The 16,169-nt window shown below is 35.9% G+C and overlaps 1 protein-coding gene across 1 annotated transcript in view; it reads left to right on the forward strand.

Annotated features, from left to right (window-relative positions):
- The window catches only part of ELL2 (elongation factor for RNA polymerase II 2), a 95,099-nt gene that overhangs the window by 13,001 nt on the left and 65,929 nt on the right, over positions 1–16,169 (forward strand). Inside the window, exon 2 of the mRNA XM_074202729.1 lies at positions 5,947–5,994. Within this exon, the coding sequence (XP_074058830.1) occupies positions 5,947–5,994 (48 nt within the window). The remainder of the gene's footprint in view (positions 1–5,946; positions 5,995–16,169) is intronic.

Here is a 16,169-nt window from a genome sequence, read left to right on the forward strand (position 1 = left end):
TGGGGGGGGGTGGGTTGCAAGGCAATGGGGTTAAGTGACTTGCCCAAGCTCACACAGCTAGGTAATTACTAAGTATCTGAGGTCAGATTTGAACTCGGGTCCTCCTGACTCCAGGGCCAGTGCTCTATCCAATGTGCCACCTATTTGCCCCCCTACTGGACATTTCAAACTGAATGTCCCAAAGACATTTTATCAACATGTCCTAAACTGAACTCTATTAGTTTTCCCAAAATCCCTTCCTCTGTGATTTTTGTTGAAGGCATCACTATCCTTGGAGTTTGTCAGGTTAGTAACTTCAGCATTAATTTAGGCTCCTCACTCTTCATTCCATATCCAGTCAGTTGCCAAATCTATTTTTTTAGGTCTTGCATCCCCCCTTCCCTCCACTGACACACACAGCTCACATCATAATTTAAGCTTGTATTTCCTCTTATTACAATAGTCTCTGAATTAGTCGTTCTGCCTCAACTCTCTTCCTCCTCTAATCCATTCTACACAGAACTGCCAAGATGATTTTCCTTAAACACAGATGTTACCATATGTCTCCCCTACTCAAGTCAATTCCATTGATTTCTTATTGCCTCTATGATCAAATGAAAAACTCCTCTTTAGCTTTCAAAACCCTATACAATCTGGCCCCCAGGCACCCTATTTTTCCTATGGTACTGGATATTACTTCCCTATCTTGACAGTGAAAGAGCCACACTGGTATTCTCTCTCTGTTCCTTACTCATAATATTTCCATCTCCGACTTCTATGTATGCTGTGACTCTTTCTCCTTGCCTATCCCTCATAAAATCTTTCTCTTGTGTCAGTTAAGTACCAAACCTTTCCTAATTCTCCCTAATATCTTTTAAAGTCATCTTGGTTTTTTGTAAATGTATATGTGTATATAAAAATACATGGCTACTATATGTATTTGTATACAAACTTGTCTCCCTTAAAATAGAAGCTCTTTGAATATATAGGAATTCTTTTTGTTTGTTTGTTTATACCCCTAACACCTAAAACATTGTGTAGATCATACTAGAAACTTCATTAATACTTATTGATTAATTTTCACTTTCAGTTCTTTGGAACTTGTCTCTGTAGAAAGATAAAGCTATGGTTTAATTTCTGTTTAATATTTGAAAAGATTTTAAATTCAGTTTGAAATGGGTTAGTACCAGACCTGTGATTGCCCTGGAATTTTCTTTGAGGAAACTGCCTCTCCCAGTGTAAATTAGCACTTTGCAATTTATAGCTTTTGAGTAACCTGGGACAAGGAATTTAAGTGACTTAACTTCATACAGGTATGTGTTAGAAGTGTGACTTGAACACACGTCTTCCTGATTCCAAAGTAGGCTTTCTGGGCTCCCCCTCCCCCAGCAATGTTCCCCATTGCTTTTGATTGTATGAGTTTGAGGAACAGTTTAGGAACATAAATAGCAAGTCCATAACATTTCAATTATGGCATAATTGCAACATTTGGCAATAGGAACTTCCTTAGGTCCAATTTGCAACTCAGTTTCTTCTTTGACTTATAGATTTAAATAAGATAAATATTTTTTACTTCAGATGCTTAATCCGGCAAAATGACTTTTACCTTTGAAAATATAACTTGAAACAGATTTTTAGAAATAATTGAACAGGTGAAATTGTTTTATTAACATTTAATTTTCAGGGTAAATTTCTTTTGTGGCTTCATCATTTTGAAATCTGCCATTTCCTTCTGTTCAACTAAATCTGCATAAAATTAATTTGTTTTCTTTCTCTTTATAGCCACCAAAGTCAAGTCATGGTTGTTTAGATTTAGACTAAAAATCTAAAAATATTCTTACCTGAAGAGTTTACATAATGGTTTTCATTTTCAAGACTTCACTAATCTTAATATCATCTGTCCCTTGAGCACAGAGCTTTTGAATATAGAAAATTTTGTCATATAGGGTTCACCTATATCTTCCTATTACATTTTTTTTTTATTTTTCAGGAGCTATAGCCCAGGATTGTATAAGAGTTTGGAATCAGAATTTAAAACAGTGCAATATTTGAAGCTTTTTAAAGTCATTCTGCTTGACAACATTTTCTGTGTTTGCTTTTAAGTAAAGAAATTTTATTCTGGCATACTTGAATTTGTGTTCAAGGCTCCTTTATTAATTGTGAGATTTTAAATTTTTCAGTGAAAATTGAGAATTACAATCCCTTAGTAGTATATTCCATTTGCAGTAGTTCATTTATTTTTGCTAAAATTATATTGAGTGAAAGATATGTGCTTCTTGGAGCTTCCTCTTTTTTTCTATGTCAAAGTGTTAGCTACACAAGAAAAAAACTATAATGATTATAAAAAAGTCATCTTTCCTTAGAATCAAAATACCAAAATGATGATGAAAAGCTTCTTTTCTACATCTTTCTATTTCTGTATGGAGCTATTCTGGAAAGATAATTGCCTTTTTTACAAATTTCTAGGCAAAGCATTCTGTTGGTTCACAACCCTAAAATTCATGTATTCAGCAAGTATATTTTAAGCAACTGCTGTGCATTCTGAGGACAATATATTAGGTAACCATAGAAATGGAAGATTAAGTCCCTGCCTTCTAGGAGCTTACATTATCACTAGAGAGTCAAATCACACATCATGGAAGAAATAAGAATGCAATAATAATGAGCAGTAATAATAGCTGATGTTTGTATAGCACTTCAAGATTTTGTCAAATGTTTTTCATGCATTACCTAATTTGATTCTCATAATCAACCTTTAAGAACAAGATTATTTTACATATGAAGGAACTTCACTTAAATAAGAGGAGTCAAATGACTTGTTAGGCAAATAACTTGTGAATGTAAAAGGAAAGATTTCTAATTCTTCTGACTCAGAAGTCCTGGTCTCATTCTACTTCACCACTCTGTCTGTCTAATGGTTAGCATAGCAATATAGTTAAAAGAGTACAGGAATTAGATACTAGGAAGTGAACAACATGGGATGGGTATAGCCTAGGAAATTTTCTTAAAAGGCTAAATATTGAGTTGAGTTATAAGGGAATTGGATTATAAACCTGGATTGACTAAGAGAACTCAGGAGCTCTTCTGGTGAAGGGAAATAGTCTGAGTCAAACGTTCCTTCCAGTTCTAAAATATATGAACCTATGAATCTGCTTCTTCATTTTTTCCCCCTTTATAATGTGTAGGTATTACCCTTCTTCTTTATCACATCATCCATCACTGCAACAGTAATCCAAAAGATAGACAATTTCTTCTGCAACCCAGTCAATCCAGTTTCAGTTTATTTTCTGAAAGCATCCTGTTAAAAACCTACAGATTCTCTCTTGTCTGCATCATTTAATTTATATTTCCCTACTCAGTTTTTAGAGCTTTCCATAATTTCATCTCCTTTCTATTTTTATAATTGGTACATAGTTTAATACATCATTGTTCTATATCATAAACTATTCAGGACCAGGAAGAAGTTATTTAAAGGAAGTAGCTAAAACTGTAAGAGTAATGAATTTCCTAATGGAACAAATATAGAATGAGGAAGAAGGGATCAAGGATGGAGGTTTTGAGATAATCACAATTAGGTTTTGGAGAAAGAAGGAGAGGCTGAGACAGAGGCAGAAGAAAAGCTGCATGAGGATCTAGGGCCAAATGCCAAGAGACAAGGTAGTTTCAAAAAGAAAGTCACGTCTATTAGTGTCAAGAGCTCCTAATGACAATAGTTAACATTTATATAGGTTTGCAAAGCATTTTACATGTTACCTTATTTGATTTTTAATCTTAACATTGTAAGAGAAGTTCTCTAATTATCATTCCTATTTTATATATGAAGAAACTGAGACAGAGAGCAAATGACTTATCTAGGGTCATATATAACTAGTAAGTATCTGAGGCAGAATTTGAACTCAGGTCTTCCCAACTCCCAAATCCCAGCACTATGCACTGAACCACCTAGGTATCCATGAAGATTACAAATAGTAATCTCTCTACATGGAAGATTAAGAATATGAGAAATATCAAAAAAAATTTTAAAGAATATAAAAAATAAAGAGGTCATTGGGTGACCTTAGAGCAGTTCTAATGGAGTGATTTTAATCAGGGCAGTCAGTGGAAAGAGCACTGGCCCTTGAATATGTTAAATCTGACTCTTGATAGTAACTGTATGACCTTGGGCAAGTCACTTAATCCTGACTGCCTTGCATCCAGGGCCATCTCCATATTTATATCTGGCTACTAGATAAACTGGCTACTAGACCCAGAAGCTTCAGAGAAGAAAATGAGACTGGTGACTTAGCACAGTGCCCCCTCACTCAAATTCAGATCACGTACTTCTCATGGACTTCGAGAAGAAAGCACAAATATCATCACCAATGAAATGATGAAGTCAGAGGTAGATGGCGTAGACCACATCAGTTTTAGCAGTTTTGATTGTGAAAGACATTAGGAGAATAGGATGGATGAAGAATGACAGAGACAGAGAGAGAGAGAGAGAGAGAGAGAGAGAGAGAGAGAGAGAGAGAGAGGTGGATAATCTGAATTTAATATCTGAACACCTATAGCTCTTAAACCAAAAATGAATTTGGTTTTAGTTTATTACATTAACTGTTAAGTCTTTATTTTTTATTTTCATGTTATTTGCAGCCTCAGACACTGACAAGCTGTGTGACTCTGAGCAGGTCACTTATCCTCTTTTTGCCTCAGTTTCCTCATTTGTAAAAAGTATATTTATCTTTTCAAGGTAGTTATGAGGGTCAAATGAGATAATTGTAAAATGCTTAGCTTAGAGACTGGCACAGGTAACATATGAATGTTCCCTGTTATTAGTATTATTCTTATCATTCCTAGTAATATAACAATATTTCAAAAAGCTTTTTGTCCATTTTCATGAATTATAGATCTGTTTCCCTTAGTTTTTAAAAAAAGATAGCATCTCTTTGAAACATTTCACTATTAATTTGCCTATGTTTATTTGACTGTCACTCCCATATTAATTGTTAAGACTTCAATTAATGTGAAAAAAATTTTGTAAACTGTAAATAAAAAATTACCAAATATTTGTCAATGAGAAAGACCATAGAAGTGTTTGTGTATACTTGTGTATTTTTATCTGTACCAGGTAAGAAATTGTATTTAGTATTCTTCAGTCTTGTTTGCAGAAATCTTATTTTATTGAGTATGAGGTATAGATTCACTTCATGGAATAGATATGTTCAATTCAACAGACACCAATTGGGTACAACCTTCTTAATGTTTAACAAATGTTCAATGAATATATGAAGAAATTGTTCAATGAATACTCCTAGATACTAAAAGACAATTCCTGACTTTAAATTTACAACTTTATTAGGGGATATGGGGAAATACAAAAAAAAAGTGGAAGGAAAGTAATTTTTTAAAACTAAAATTTTGGAAAATGCAATTTTTCCCCTCCCCTAGAAATGGTCCAAAGATAGATCATATTTAAGAATGACACAAATATTTCAAGATTTCATAAGTAAAATTGCTTTCTGATTAACTATTCAACACAAACAAGTTTTATTATAAAAACTGAAAATAATGTACCATAAAAGAGACTCTCTTGGAACCAGATCCTTGGGAAGAGGAACTTAAGTACACCATATATTATTCAGGCCCATGCATCCCTGATGAAATGGGAAAGAGTCTTCACCAAATGTTCTGAAGCATTTTAATAACTGAATTTATACCAACCAGCTACATTTCAGTATTTGTTTGGTTTCTTTTTTTCCCCACAGTCTTAAAAATTTTGAGAAACTAAGCAAGAATATATATTCTTATGGCATGTTACTGACAGACTCAGTATGGGGAGAAAAATTAGTTAAAAACAGAATCATTTTTAGGTTTTATAATTCAGAAAATGCTGAATCTAATGATTTGAAATTTTTAAGAGATTAATACTATGTTACTATAAAACAGGTTAGGTGATTTATATGTTTTTTTGCTTTTTTTTAAAAATAGAATTTAACTCCTTCCAGACCTTCAATTCAGTTTCAAGGACTCCAAGGGGTGAGTATTCTTTTCCTTTCATAATTTTTCAAGGAAGAAGTTTTTTGTGTGTGTTTTCTTTTTTTCACCTATTCCTCTTAGAATCCATGAGAGCTAAGGGATCTAGGCATCCTTTGCTCATGGGTTGGTTTGATAAGCACCAGGCTGTTAATGTTTTGTGAACTTAAAGTGAGAAGTAGATATATGTAAATAAACCATAAATTTCTAAAATGGTTTTAATATTAAAATCAAAGCTATAGATTACTTTTTCTTTACCATTTTTAAAGGCTATATAACTGATCATTTAATCAGGTCCATTTGATTATATCCTAAGCAGGAATTAATGATTATAAGAACCTAAATATAAATATTTTCAAATGAAAAAATACCAATTTATCATTAAATATTGGAAGAATTTTTTAGCACTTGGAGATGTGTGAAATGGAATTGTTTCTTTTCTAAGTAGTCAGATCACTTTCACTGGAATTATTTGTGCAGAGGTTGGTTGATCAATCACTTTTGGGGAATGTTGAAGGTGTTCTTACAGTGAGAGACAGTTGATCTATATCACAAGAAATTAAAAACAATTATAATTAACTTATGGCTCTCTAATTGCCATTAGTGTTGAGTATAATATGGAAAAATTTCAAAATTCATTTAAAATATAATATATGAATGGAAAATTAAAATTTTTCTTATAGACCTGGTAGTAGTAGGTTTAAAGAATATAGCAATTTTCTGTGGGACAAAAAGATCTAGATTTAGAATATTCATTACAGAGAAGCTCATAATTAAAATTTATGACCTATAGTAAATATTAAAGATATAAAATATAAATATTAATTTTATGTAAAGGCAGATAGGTTCATTCTCTGTATACATTTCATGCAAATTAAAATTCCTTTTTTTATGTTTGTCTTAAGCATTTGTTTCTGTTACGTGTTTTTAAAATTTTTTCTGGAAATTGATTTTCTTGCCTAAGAGGAGAAGAAGTTGAAGGGAAAACTTTCAGTTTGATAATACTTGTACATATTTTTTATTTTCAGTTTGAAAAACGAAAGCTCTATACACCTTTTTATAATTTTAATAATTCTAGGAAGCAAGGAATATCATACCCATATCCATTCAGTTTTTAAGAAATAAGTCCAAGAAATCTCCCCCAATCTGTGGTATAGGACATTTTTATATTCCTCTTTAATAAAAAAACAACTTCAAAAATGAAAGAGCTGAGCCTATGTGCATAGGAGCCTTAGAATTCCCTTTGGCGTTTCTGTAATTGACACCCCATAAATGAGATGCTTGAAGAAGCAGGTTTATAGGTTGGATTTTGCTCTGGAAGAAGCATTGTTATAACTGGAACCTATTGTATAATGATAATGTAGCAGTTTAAAAGGTTTAAGGAATGTTGTTTTACTTATGATCAAGGGGTTTAGAGCTTGAAAATGACCTTTGAGATATAGGCCAATTCCCTCATTTTGCAAATGTGAGAACCAAAGGATTTGTCAGAGGTAACACGAGGTAGTTAGCATAAGGAGAATTCAAACCTTGCTTCTTTGACTGTGAATTTGGAACTTTTTAAAACTATTGGTTGACCTAGAAGAATTTCTTTAATTTTGAATCTTTATGGCATTCTTTATCTAACCCAAGGCACTTATAGGTAAAATTCTGGACTTTCCGGGGATTTTCACCAGCATCATAGGGAGGAGAAGGTGGGAAGAGAATAATGCTAAAGTCAGTCTAATCTACTTGTCCCTCCTTTGCAGGACATCTCAGACCTCTGCTCATTTTCTCTTTTCCTCTCTCCTCCTAGTTGTGGAGAGGACGGAATTGGTCAGGGAGATACAAAGCTAGAGTCAACCATGCTGGCCTAACCTGGGGGAGATGGGGGAAGACTGAGGTTTGCAGCATTGCAAATGACTTTTAGTTTAATTTAAGCACTAGTTACTCAGGCATTGTGAAGGAGGTTGACTATTTGTGAAACACTGGCTACCTCCAGGACCCTGGGCAGAATTACAGAGTTTCTCTTTCCACAGCTATCTTTCAGAATTTTTTTCCCCTGGTTGTGGGGATTAGAGAGTTAAGAATAAGGAAGAGAGACAAACAGGTGGATCTGACTGGTGCTCTTGCTTAATCCAAGCATACACCTTCTCTGCCTTCTTCTTTACTTCTACCACGCCCCCCAGCTCCCCCACATACATTTTAACTAGTTCAGCTGGTAACAATGTGAATTCAGAATTGTTTAGTAACATGTACCCACTCACCCCTTCCTCCCTTTTTGCCTAGCTTCTCTGTATAAAACTTTAGGGGCTCAATAAAAATAGATTCATTGCTGGGAAGGTAAAACTTAGCAATTTATTTGTGATACAATAAATGTGAGTCTCTTGCATTTTATTTTTATCTCAGACACTGGTAATAAAAAACTAATAAACTCTCCTGAAGGAATATCTGCTTATGAAGCTTTCATGTGTTCTAAGCAGATCTATTTGGGTGGGGGAGGGACATTCAAGTCCCTCATTTCATCCATATAAAAAATTCCCAATCTGAAAACAACATCCACCAATGAAGAATTACAATTTGTCTCAGCCACAGAAAAGCTAAGTGACTAGTCTAAGGACTTAAGTATTATGTAGACTTGAAACCTAGGTCTTCTTGACCACTTGTATGGCTGATTATCTTCCATGTTGTGCTATGTAAAACTTTATGGTTTCCATAAATGTAATTTTCTTCCTGTGCTTTTCTTCTGAGAGAAATTTTCAGTACTTATTTCAGTAGGAGTGGTTGAGATATTTCTGAGATATTCACGCCTCTTTCTTGTAGGGATTGGCAATATTATTTAACAATGTTACTTTCTTACCTTAGGTGTTAGCCTTGGTTTGAAAATCTATATTAATTGTCATGCCTATTCAAATGAATTGAAATGTTAAAATTCCAATGGCATTTTAAAATTGAATGCTTACCTTTTCTGTTTTAATTACTAAGAACAGTACTGAAGCTGTCATGGTATAGATTTTCTCTTTTACTTATCACGCCATTATTTTTAGTACTATCTTTAGAAGAACATTTTCCATTTTGTACAAATGAACCTTCAGTTTAGTTCTTAAGTAGATTTCATTTTTGTGTCTGAACATGTTCATGTTTAAATTTTCCTCTAAATGTGTGCAAACTGGAATGTTAAGCAAGTTGTTTATCTAGCAACTCATTTTAAGCAAATTGTGAAAATTCTGAATAATTTCATTTCCCGGTCTTCTATACTAGAGTTCCTGCAGCTATCTTTTTAGAGTGTACAAAGTATAAATAGATTTTAATATTCTCTTTTTCAATAATGCCACATAATTGGATTGTCCTATTTATAAAGCACCAAGTGCTACAATAAGGAGAAATAGAAATATTGCAATGGATAAGGAATTCTATTTTCTAAAATGGATACTGAAAAATTCATTATTCACATTCTGATTGATTAAACAAATCATCTTTGTAGTTCTTAAAACCACATTCAGAATGCTCATATCTAAAGTTTTTACAGCATTTTAATTTGAAACGATTTAATTTTCTTTATATATATTCTCTATATATTGAATGGTAAAGAATAGTTATTTTTTGCTAGAACCCTTATTTGTACTATTTTATTGTCATGCTAAAATTTTCATTCGAAGGACTGCAATGGTAATGTCCTGAGCCTCTTGGATTTCATGATCATTTCTTTTTAAGTTTATTTAAGTGCAAAACACAATTCCTTTGGATACCAAAAACTTATATAACTTATATAGCAAGAACTTTCTATTCTTTTTTTTCTTTTTTTAATTTAATTTAATTTAATTTTTAATTTATTTTTATTCTCATTTTGTACAAATGTTTTTCTTTACATTAATAAAATATACTTGTTTACAAGTAAACAAAATACCCCTCCCCCCCTGAATATGGATAGACTTGCTTGGGCAAAAAAGTAAAGGGGGGAGAAAAAAAATTAAAATTAAAAAAAAATAATAGTAATAATTGTAGGTATGGCCAGGTGGTGCAATGGACGAAGCACCAGCCCTGGAGCCACGAGCACCTGAGTCCATATCCAGCCTCAAAAACCCAATAATCACCCAGTCATGTGACATGCAAGCCACCCGATCCCCACTGCCCTGCAAAAACCAAAAAGAAGAAAAAAAAAGACCCAAAATAAAATAAAATAGTAATAATAGTAGGGGTGGCTGGGTGGCAGACAGAGCACTGGCCCTTGAGCCAGGAGCACCTGGGTCCGAATCTGGCCCCAGACACCCAATGATCACCCTGCTATGTGGCCCCAGGCAGGCCACCCAGCCCCACTTGCCCTGCACCCTCCCCCAAATAATAATAACAAATGTGTTTCAGTCTTTGTTCCAACACCATCAACTCTGTCGTGAGTGGATCACATTCTTTATGATAAGTCCATCACAAAAGTTACTTCCATATTTTTCCAACGTTGCCATTGCTGATCACAACTCCCTCCTTTCTTATTTCTCCACTACCATGTACTCTATTTTCTCTCTCCTTTCACTCTGACTCTGCTTTCGGGTCGCTGAGTGGCGCAGCAAACAGATCCCTGGTCCTGGGGCCAAGAAGCCCTGAGCCCCCATACCACCCCTTAGGCCCAGAATCCACCTGGCCCTATGGTCCTGGGCAGGCCATCCAATCCTAGCCCCTTGCAAGAAGTAAAAAAAGAAAATGTGTTATATCAGAACACTGTCCCCCCATGGTCCATCCTCTCCTCCTTTATTCACATCCCCACCCCTTCCCCCTGCTCCCCCCTCCTTCTTACTCCAGTTGTCTATACCTCATTGAGTGTATTTGCTGTTTCCTCTCCTAGCCATCTCTGATGAGAGCAAAGGTTCCCTCATTCCCCCTTGCCTCCCCCCTTCCATATCATTGCAATAGCTCATTGTAATAAAAAAAAATCTTATTATGTGAAATATCTTGGACTATTCCCCCTCTCCTTTTTCTTTCTCCCATTCCATTTCCCTTTTTTTCTTATTGACTCCATTTTTTTACACCATATTTTATCTTCGAATTCAGCTTTCTCCTGTGCTTCAACTATAAAAGCTCTCTCTACCTGCTCTATTAACTGAGATGGTTCATATGAATATTATCAGTATCATTTTTCTATACATGCAGTTCATCCTCATTAAGTCCCTCATATTTCCCCCCTCTCCTCCAATCTCCATGCTTCACCTGAGTCCTGTATCTGAAGATCAAACCTTCTGTTCAGCTCTGGCCATTCCAAAAGGAACCTTTGAAATTCCCCTGGTTCATTGAAAGTCCATCTTTTTCCCTGGAAGAGGACATTCAGCCTTGCTGGGTAGTTCATTTTTGGCTGCATCATTCTAAGCTCTTTTGCCTTCCTGTATATTGTATTCCAAGCCCTACGAGCTTCCAATGTAGCTGCTGCTAAGCCCTGTGTGATCCTGACTGCAGCTCCACGATATTTGAACTGTGTCCTTCTGGCTACTTGTAATATTTTTCTCTTTGACTTGGGAGTTCTGGAACTTGGCTATAATATTCCTGGGGGTTGGTTTTTTGGGATCTCTTTTGGGGGGGGGGGAATTGGTGGATTCTCTCCATTTCTATTTTGCCTTCTGCTTCTAGAATATCAGGGCCATTTTCCTGTAGTAATTCTTTGAAAATGATGTCAAGCCTCTTTTCCTGATCATGACTTTCAGGTATTCCAATAATTTTCAAATTATCTTTCCTAAGTCTGTTTTCCATATCAGTTGTTTTTTCAATGAGATATTTCACATTTTCTTCTAATTTTTCATTTTTTTGGTTTTGAAGTATTGATTCCTGATTTCTGGTAAATTCATCAATCTCCCTGAATTCTATTCTTTGTCTGAAGGATTTATTCTCCTCAGAGAGTTTTCTTATCTCTTTTTCCATCTGGCCAATTTTGCTTTTTAAAGCATTCTTCTCAATAACTTTTTGAACTGTTTTATCCATGTGACCTAAGCTGTTTTTTAGCATGCTATTTTCTTCAGCATTTTTTTGGATTTCCTTGACTAAGCTGCTGACTTCATTTTCATGTTTTTCCTGCATCTCTCTCCTTTCTTTTCCCAGTTTTTCTTCTAACTCCCTCATTTGATTTTCAAAGTCTTTTTTGAGCTCTATCATAGCCTGAGCCCAATTTCTGTTTTTCTTGGAGTCTTTAGATGCAGGAGCTTGTGCTTCCTCATCTTCAGACTGAGTATTTTGATCCTTCTTGGGCTCATTTGCAAAATATTTCTCAATGGTCTTCCTCTTGTTTCTTTGTTTGTTCATTTTCCCAGCCTAAGCCTGTTTTTTGGGGTGCTTCCTGAGCTTTTGGGACACTCCCACAAGGGTCTCAATGTGTGAGGCTCTGTCCTCCCTCCTGGTCTGTGAATGACCATAAGCGCCCCCCTCTGCCACAGGGCTGAGGTGGGGGGCTGCTGTTCTATGGGGGGGCCTAGACTGAGATCAGGATCTGAATGTGGTCAGAGCCCCAGAGTCCTGTTCCAGGGGCAGAGGACAGAGCTCTGCAGTCTCTCTTCACTCCCCTCATTCAGCTCAAAGGGCTCATGCCCTGGGGGCTCCTGCTTACTGGCTCCACCTGCTTCTGTTTCCGGGTCTAGGCTGCGGAAAGAACCGGCTGCTGGCTGCGTGTCCTGAGGGCTGGGCTCCACGTGCTTGCTCTGGCAGAGGTCCCCCGCTGTTCCCCCACTTTGTGGCGGTGCTCCCCGGCGTGCAGCTCAGGTGACTCCCCCGCTGCTGTGAGCTGAGGCTCCCAGCGCCCTGGTGCTGCCTCCGGCCCCGGGGGACAGAGCCTTTCTGCTCTTTTCCAGGTTACCTTGAGTAGGAGAACTGCCTCACTGGGTCCCTTTGTGGGTTCTGTCTCTCGAAAGTTTAGTTGGAGTCCTTAGTTTATGAGTTTTTATCAGAGAGCTCCTAAGACTCATCCCTTCATGTCGCCATCTTTGCTCCGCCCCAGGAACTTTCTATTCTTGATGTACTTTTTTTTAAAATGACTATCTGACATTTTTCTCATCTTTGGATATGTATAAGTATTTATTAAGTGCTTACTATATGCTAGGCATTGTTTTGGTCTACAAATACTAGAAATGAAACAGTCTCTTCCTGCAAGGAATTTACATTCTAATGAGAAAGACCAGTTGGAAAAAAAGGCATAACATATATATATAAAAGTATATAGCATAAATATGTAGTTAATAAATACAGTCCCTTCCTGCAAGGAATTTATATTCTAATGAGAAAGACTGGAGGGAAAAAAAAGGCATAATATATATCTAAAAGTATATACAGCATAAATATGAAGTTAATAAATACCTGTGTTTACATATCCATAGGCAATGCAAAGTAGTTTGGAAGAGGGAGCATTTTGGGAGGAAGTGAGAAAAGATTTCATTCAAATGATAATTAATCTGTATCTTAAGGGAAGTTCCCTGTGAGAATTAGTTAAGAAGAGAATACATTGGAGCAATTAGAGACAACAACCCATGCATTAGTACAGAGATGAGAGATGGAATGTTTGAGTGTTGAACAAAGAAGGTTTGATTAGTCTACAGTGTGGGAAGGGAAGTAATATCCATGAAGACTAGAAATATAGATTGGAGCTAGGTTTCATTGGGCTTTAAACAGGAGTTTTTAAGTTGATTTTTAGTAGAGAAGTCATATGGTCTGTGCATAAGGAAACTTACTTGGGCAACATCATAGGATGGACTAAAATAGGAAGAGAATTGAGCCGAGACCAATTAAGCGGTTCTTACGGTACTATAAATGAGAGGAGATGAAGGCCTGAGCTAAGTTATAGTTCTATGTAGTGATGGGGTCAAATATAAGAGCTGTCATAAAAGAAGAAACAGCCATAGCTGACACTAGATTAGATATGTGGAATGAGGAAAAATGAGAATAGTGCCATAAGTTATGAACTTGGGAGGATGGGTAGTACCTTCTACAGGAATAAGAAAGTCTGGAGGAAGGGGAGGGATTTGAAGGAAAGTTCTTGTTCTATTTTGGCCTCATTGAGTTTAAGCTTTCTCTGGGACTTCTAGTTTGAAATATAGGATAGGCAAGTGGCAATGTGGAACTAAAGATTAGGAGGGAAATTTAGGTTTTGGAATCATTTGCCTAGAGATATGATAGTTAAATCCATGGGAGCTAATGACCTTACCAAGAGAGAGAAGAATATGGGGTGGGGGTGAAAAGGACCCAAGACAGAATCTTGGGGAAAAACCAGTTAGGAAATGTGATTTCTATAGTGAATGAGCAAAGGAGACCAAGATAAAGTGATCTTCACTTCCTCCTGTTTAGATGTGGTGTAGGGAATGAAGCATGAAAAACTAGGAGAAAGTTTCCATCCATTTTTGGACTGAGAAAAGATCAGAATTGATGAATTCATATTATTGATAACCTTAGAGCAATCTCAAAATGAGTCATGAGGTCAAAAGCCAGATAAAGAGAGAGTTAAGAAAGTTAAAGGCAGTATGTGCAGACTTTTTCAGGGAATATTCAGCCATATGACTGACAAAGGAAGAAATACTGTTATCACTGTAAAGCACTATCCCTTTTGAGTAAAGGTTAGGTAGAATGTGAAATTAGAATTACCAAGAAGGAGAAGGAATTGTTGGTCTGCTCATTTGTTAGGAACATGCTTTGGTCAATCTTATTTAAGTTCTTCTTAGTTAACTATAGTTAATATTTTAGTATCATTTTACCAGAGTTAATCAGAGTTAGCAATCTTAGATTTCATTCATGTGTGCATTTATTTTATTCTTAAATTTCTTAGCAACAAATTCAATTCAGAAACCAAGAAAATGATTCATAGTTGAGTCACCATAATAGAAAATAGAGATACAAAAGATACAAACAAACTTCTGTGCAAGGTTCAAGGTTTAACTAAGGAAAGATTATTTCTGACTGGAAGGAGGAAGATCAGGGAAGGTTTTATAACATTTGATATGTGTCCTTAAGAATTTTAATAGACTTGGAAGTGGAAATGGGAGGTGGAGAAAGAAGACAGATACTCAAAGGAAAGGCGAATACCCTGAGCAAAGTTGTGGAAACAGAAAAACATAGGGTATGTATAAAGAAAGGATAGTAAAGGTCCTTTTGTTCTCAAAACTTTATCTCAGAAGGACCCCAAAGAACTTTTATGTGTTATATCTATCAATAATTACCATATAAGAAAATATATCTTTTTTTTTTTAGTTTTTGCAAGGCAATGGGGTTAAGTGACTTGCCCAAGGCCACACAGCTAGGCAATTATTAAGTGTCTGAGACTGGATTTGAACTCAGGTACTCCTGACTCCAGGGCTGGTGCTCTATCCACTGCACCACCTAGCCGCCCCTAGAAAATATATCTTAGTAGTATTATCAAAAAGTTTGAATTCAAAGACCCCACTCTCCCAAAGGGTCTTGTAGACCACACTTGGAGAATCTGTGGGCTATTATAAAGAGTAAATGGGAAATTTAGAGAAAAATGAGAGAAGGCTGTAGTGGTAGAATTGTATCAGTTTGTGGAGAGCCCTCAATGCCAATCTTTAAACTATCTGACTACATTGAAGCCTTTTGAAAAATGAATGTTACCAGATTTGTATATGATGAAAATTAATCTGGCAGCAATATGAAATAGATTAGAATGGGGAAATCAGTTCTGAAGTTAGTGTAATAGTCCAGGTAGGTGGTTAATAATGAGATAGTCTGTACTGGTATGATGGCAGTGGGAACTGAAGAAAGATCTACCATTGTTTGCTCCTTTTAGGCACTTAATAAATGTTTGACTGACTGACTTGACTTCCTTCCCAAGCTGATGTTTTTCAACACTATGCTTCCTCAAAAAAAAAAGATTCAGTTTACAGTCTCACTTAGTATTTTTTCACAGTAGTTATAAACAGGAATGTAATTACTCCAATGAATCTGGAATCTTATTCCCTCTATGATGCAGATAGCAACCCAACCATGTCTGTCCATACTGTACAGTTCTTATCTAAGTCCTCCCATAAATTCACTGCTTCAGAGGACCCACCCAATTATTCTAGAGGCCTTCTTAATGTTTTCTTGACATTGTAGGGATACTGATGAAGCCCAAAGTCTGTCAGTTATCTCTCCTTTTCACCATGTGAGTAGCCCATCTTTTTTGAGTCACATGCTTTGGGGACACCCTTTATTCTACTTCTCCTATCTTTTTGCACAGACTTATCATGGGT

This window comes from Macrotis lagotis, chromosome X (genome assembly GCF_037893015.1).
Source record: "Macrotis lagotis isolate mMagLag1 chromosome X, bilby.v1.9.chrom.fasta, whole genome shotgun sequence".
Lineage (NCBI taxonomy): Eukaryota > Metazoa > Chordata > Mammalia > Peramelemorphia > Peramelidae > Macrotis > Macrotis lagotis.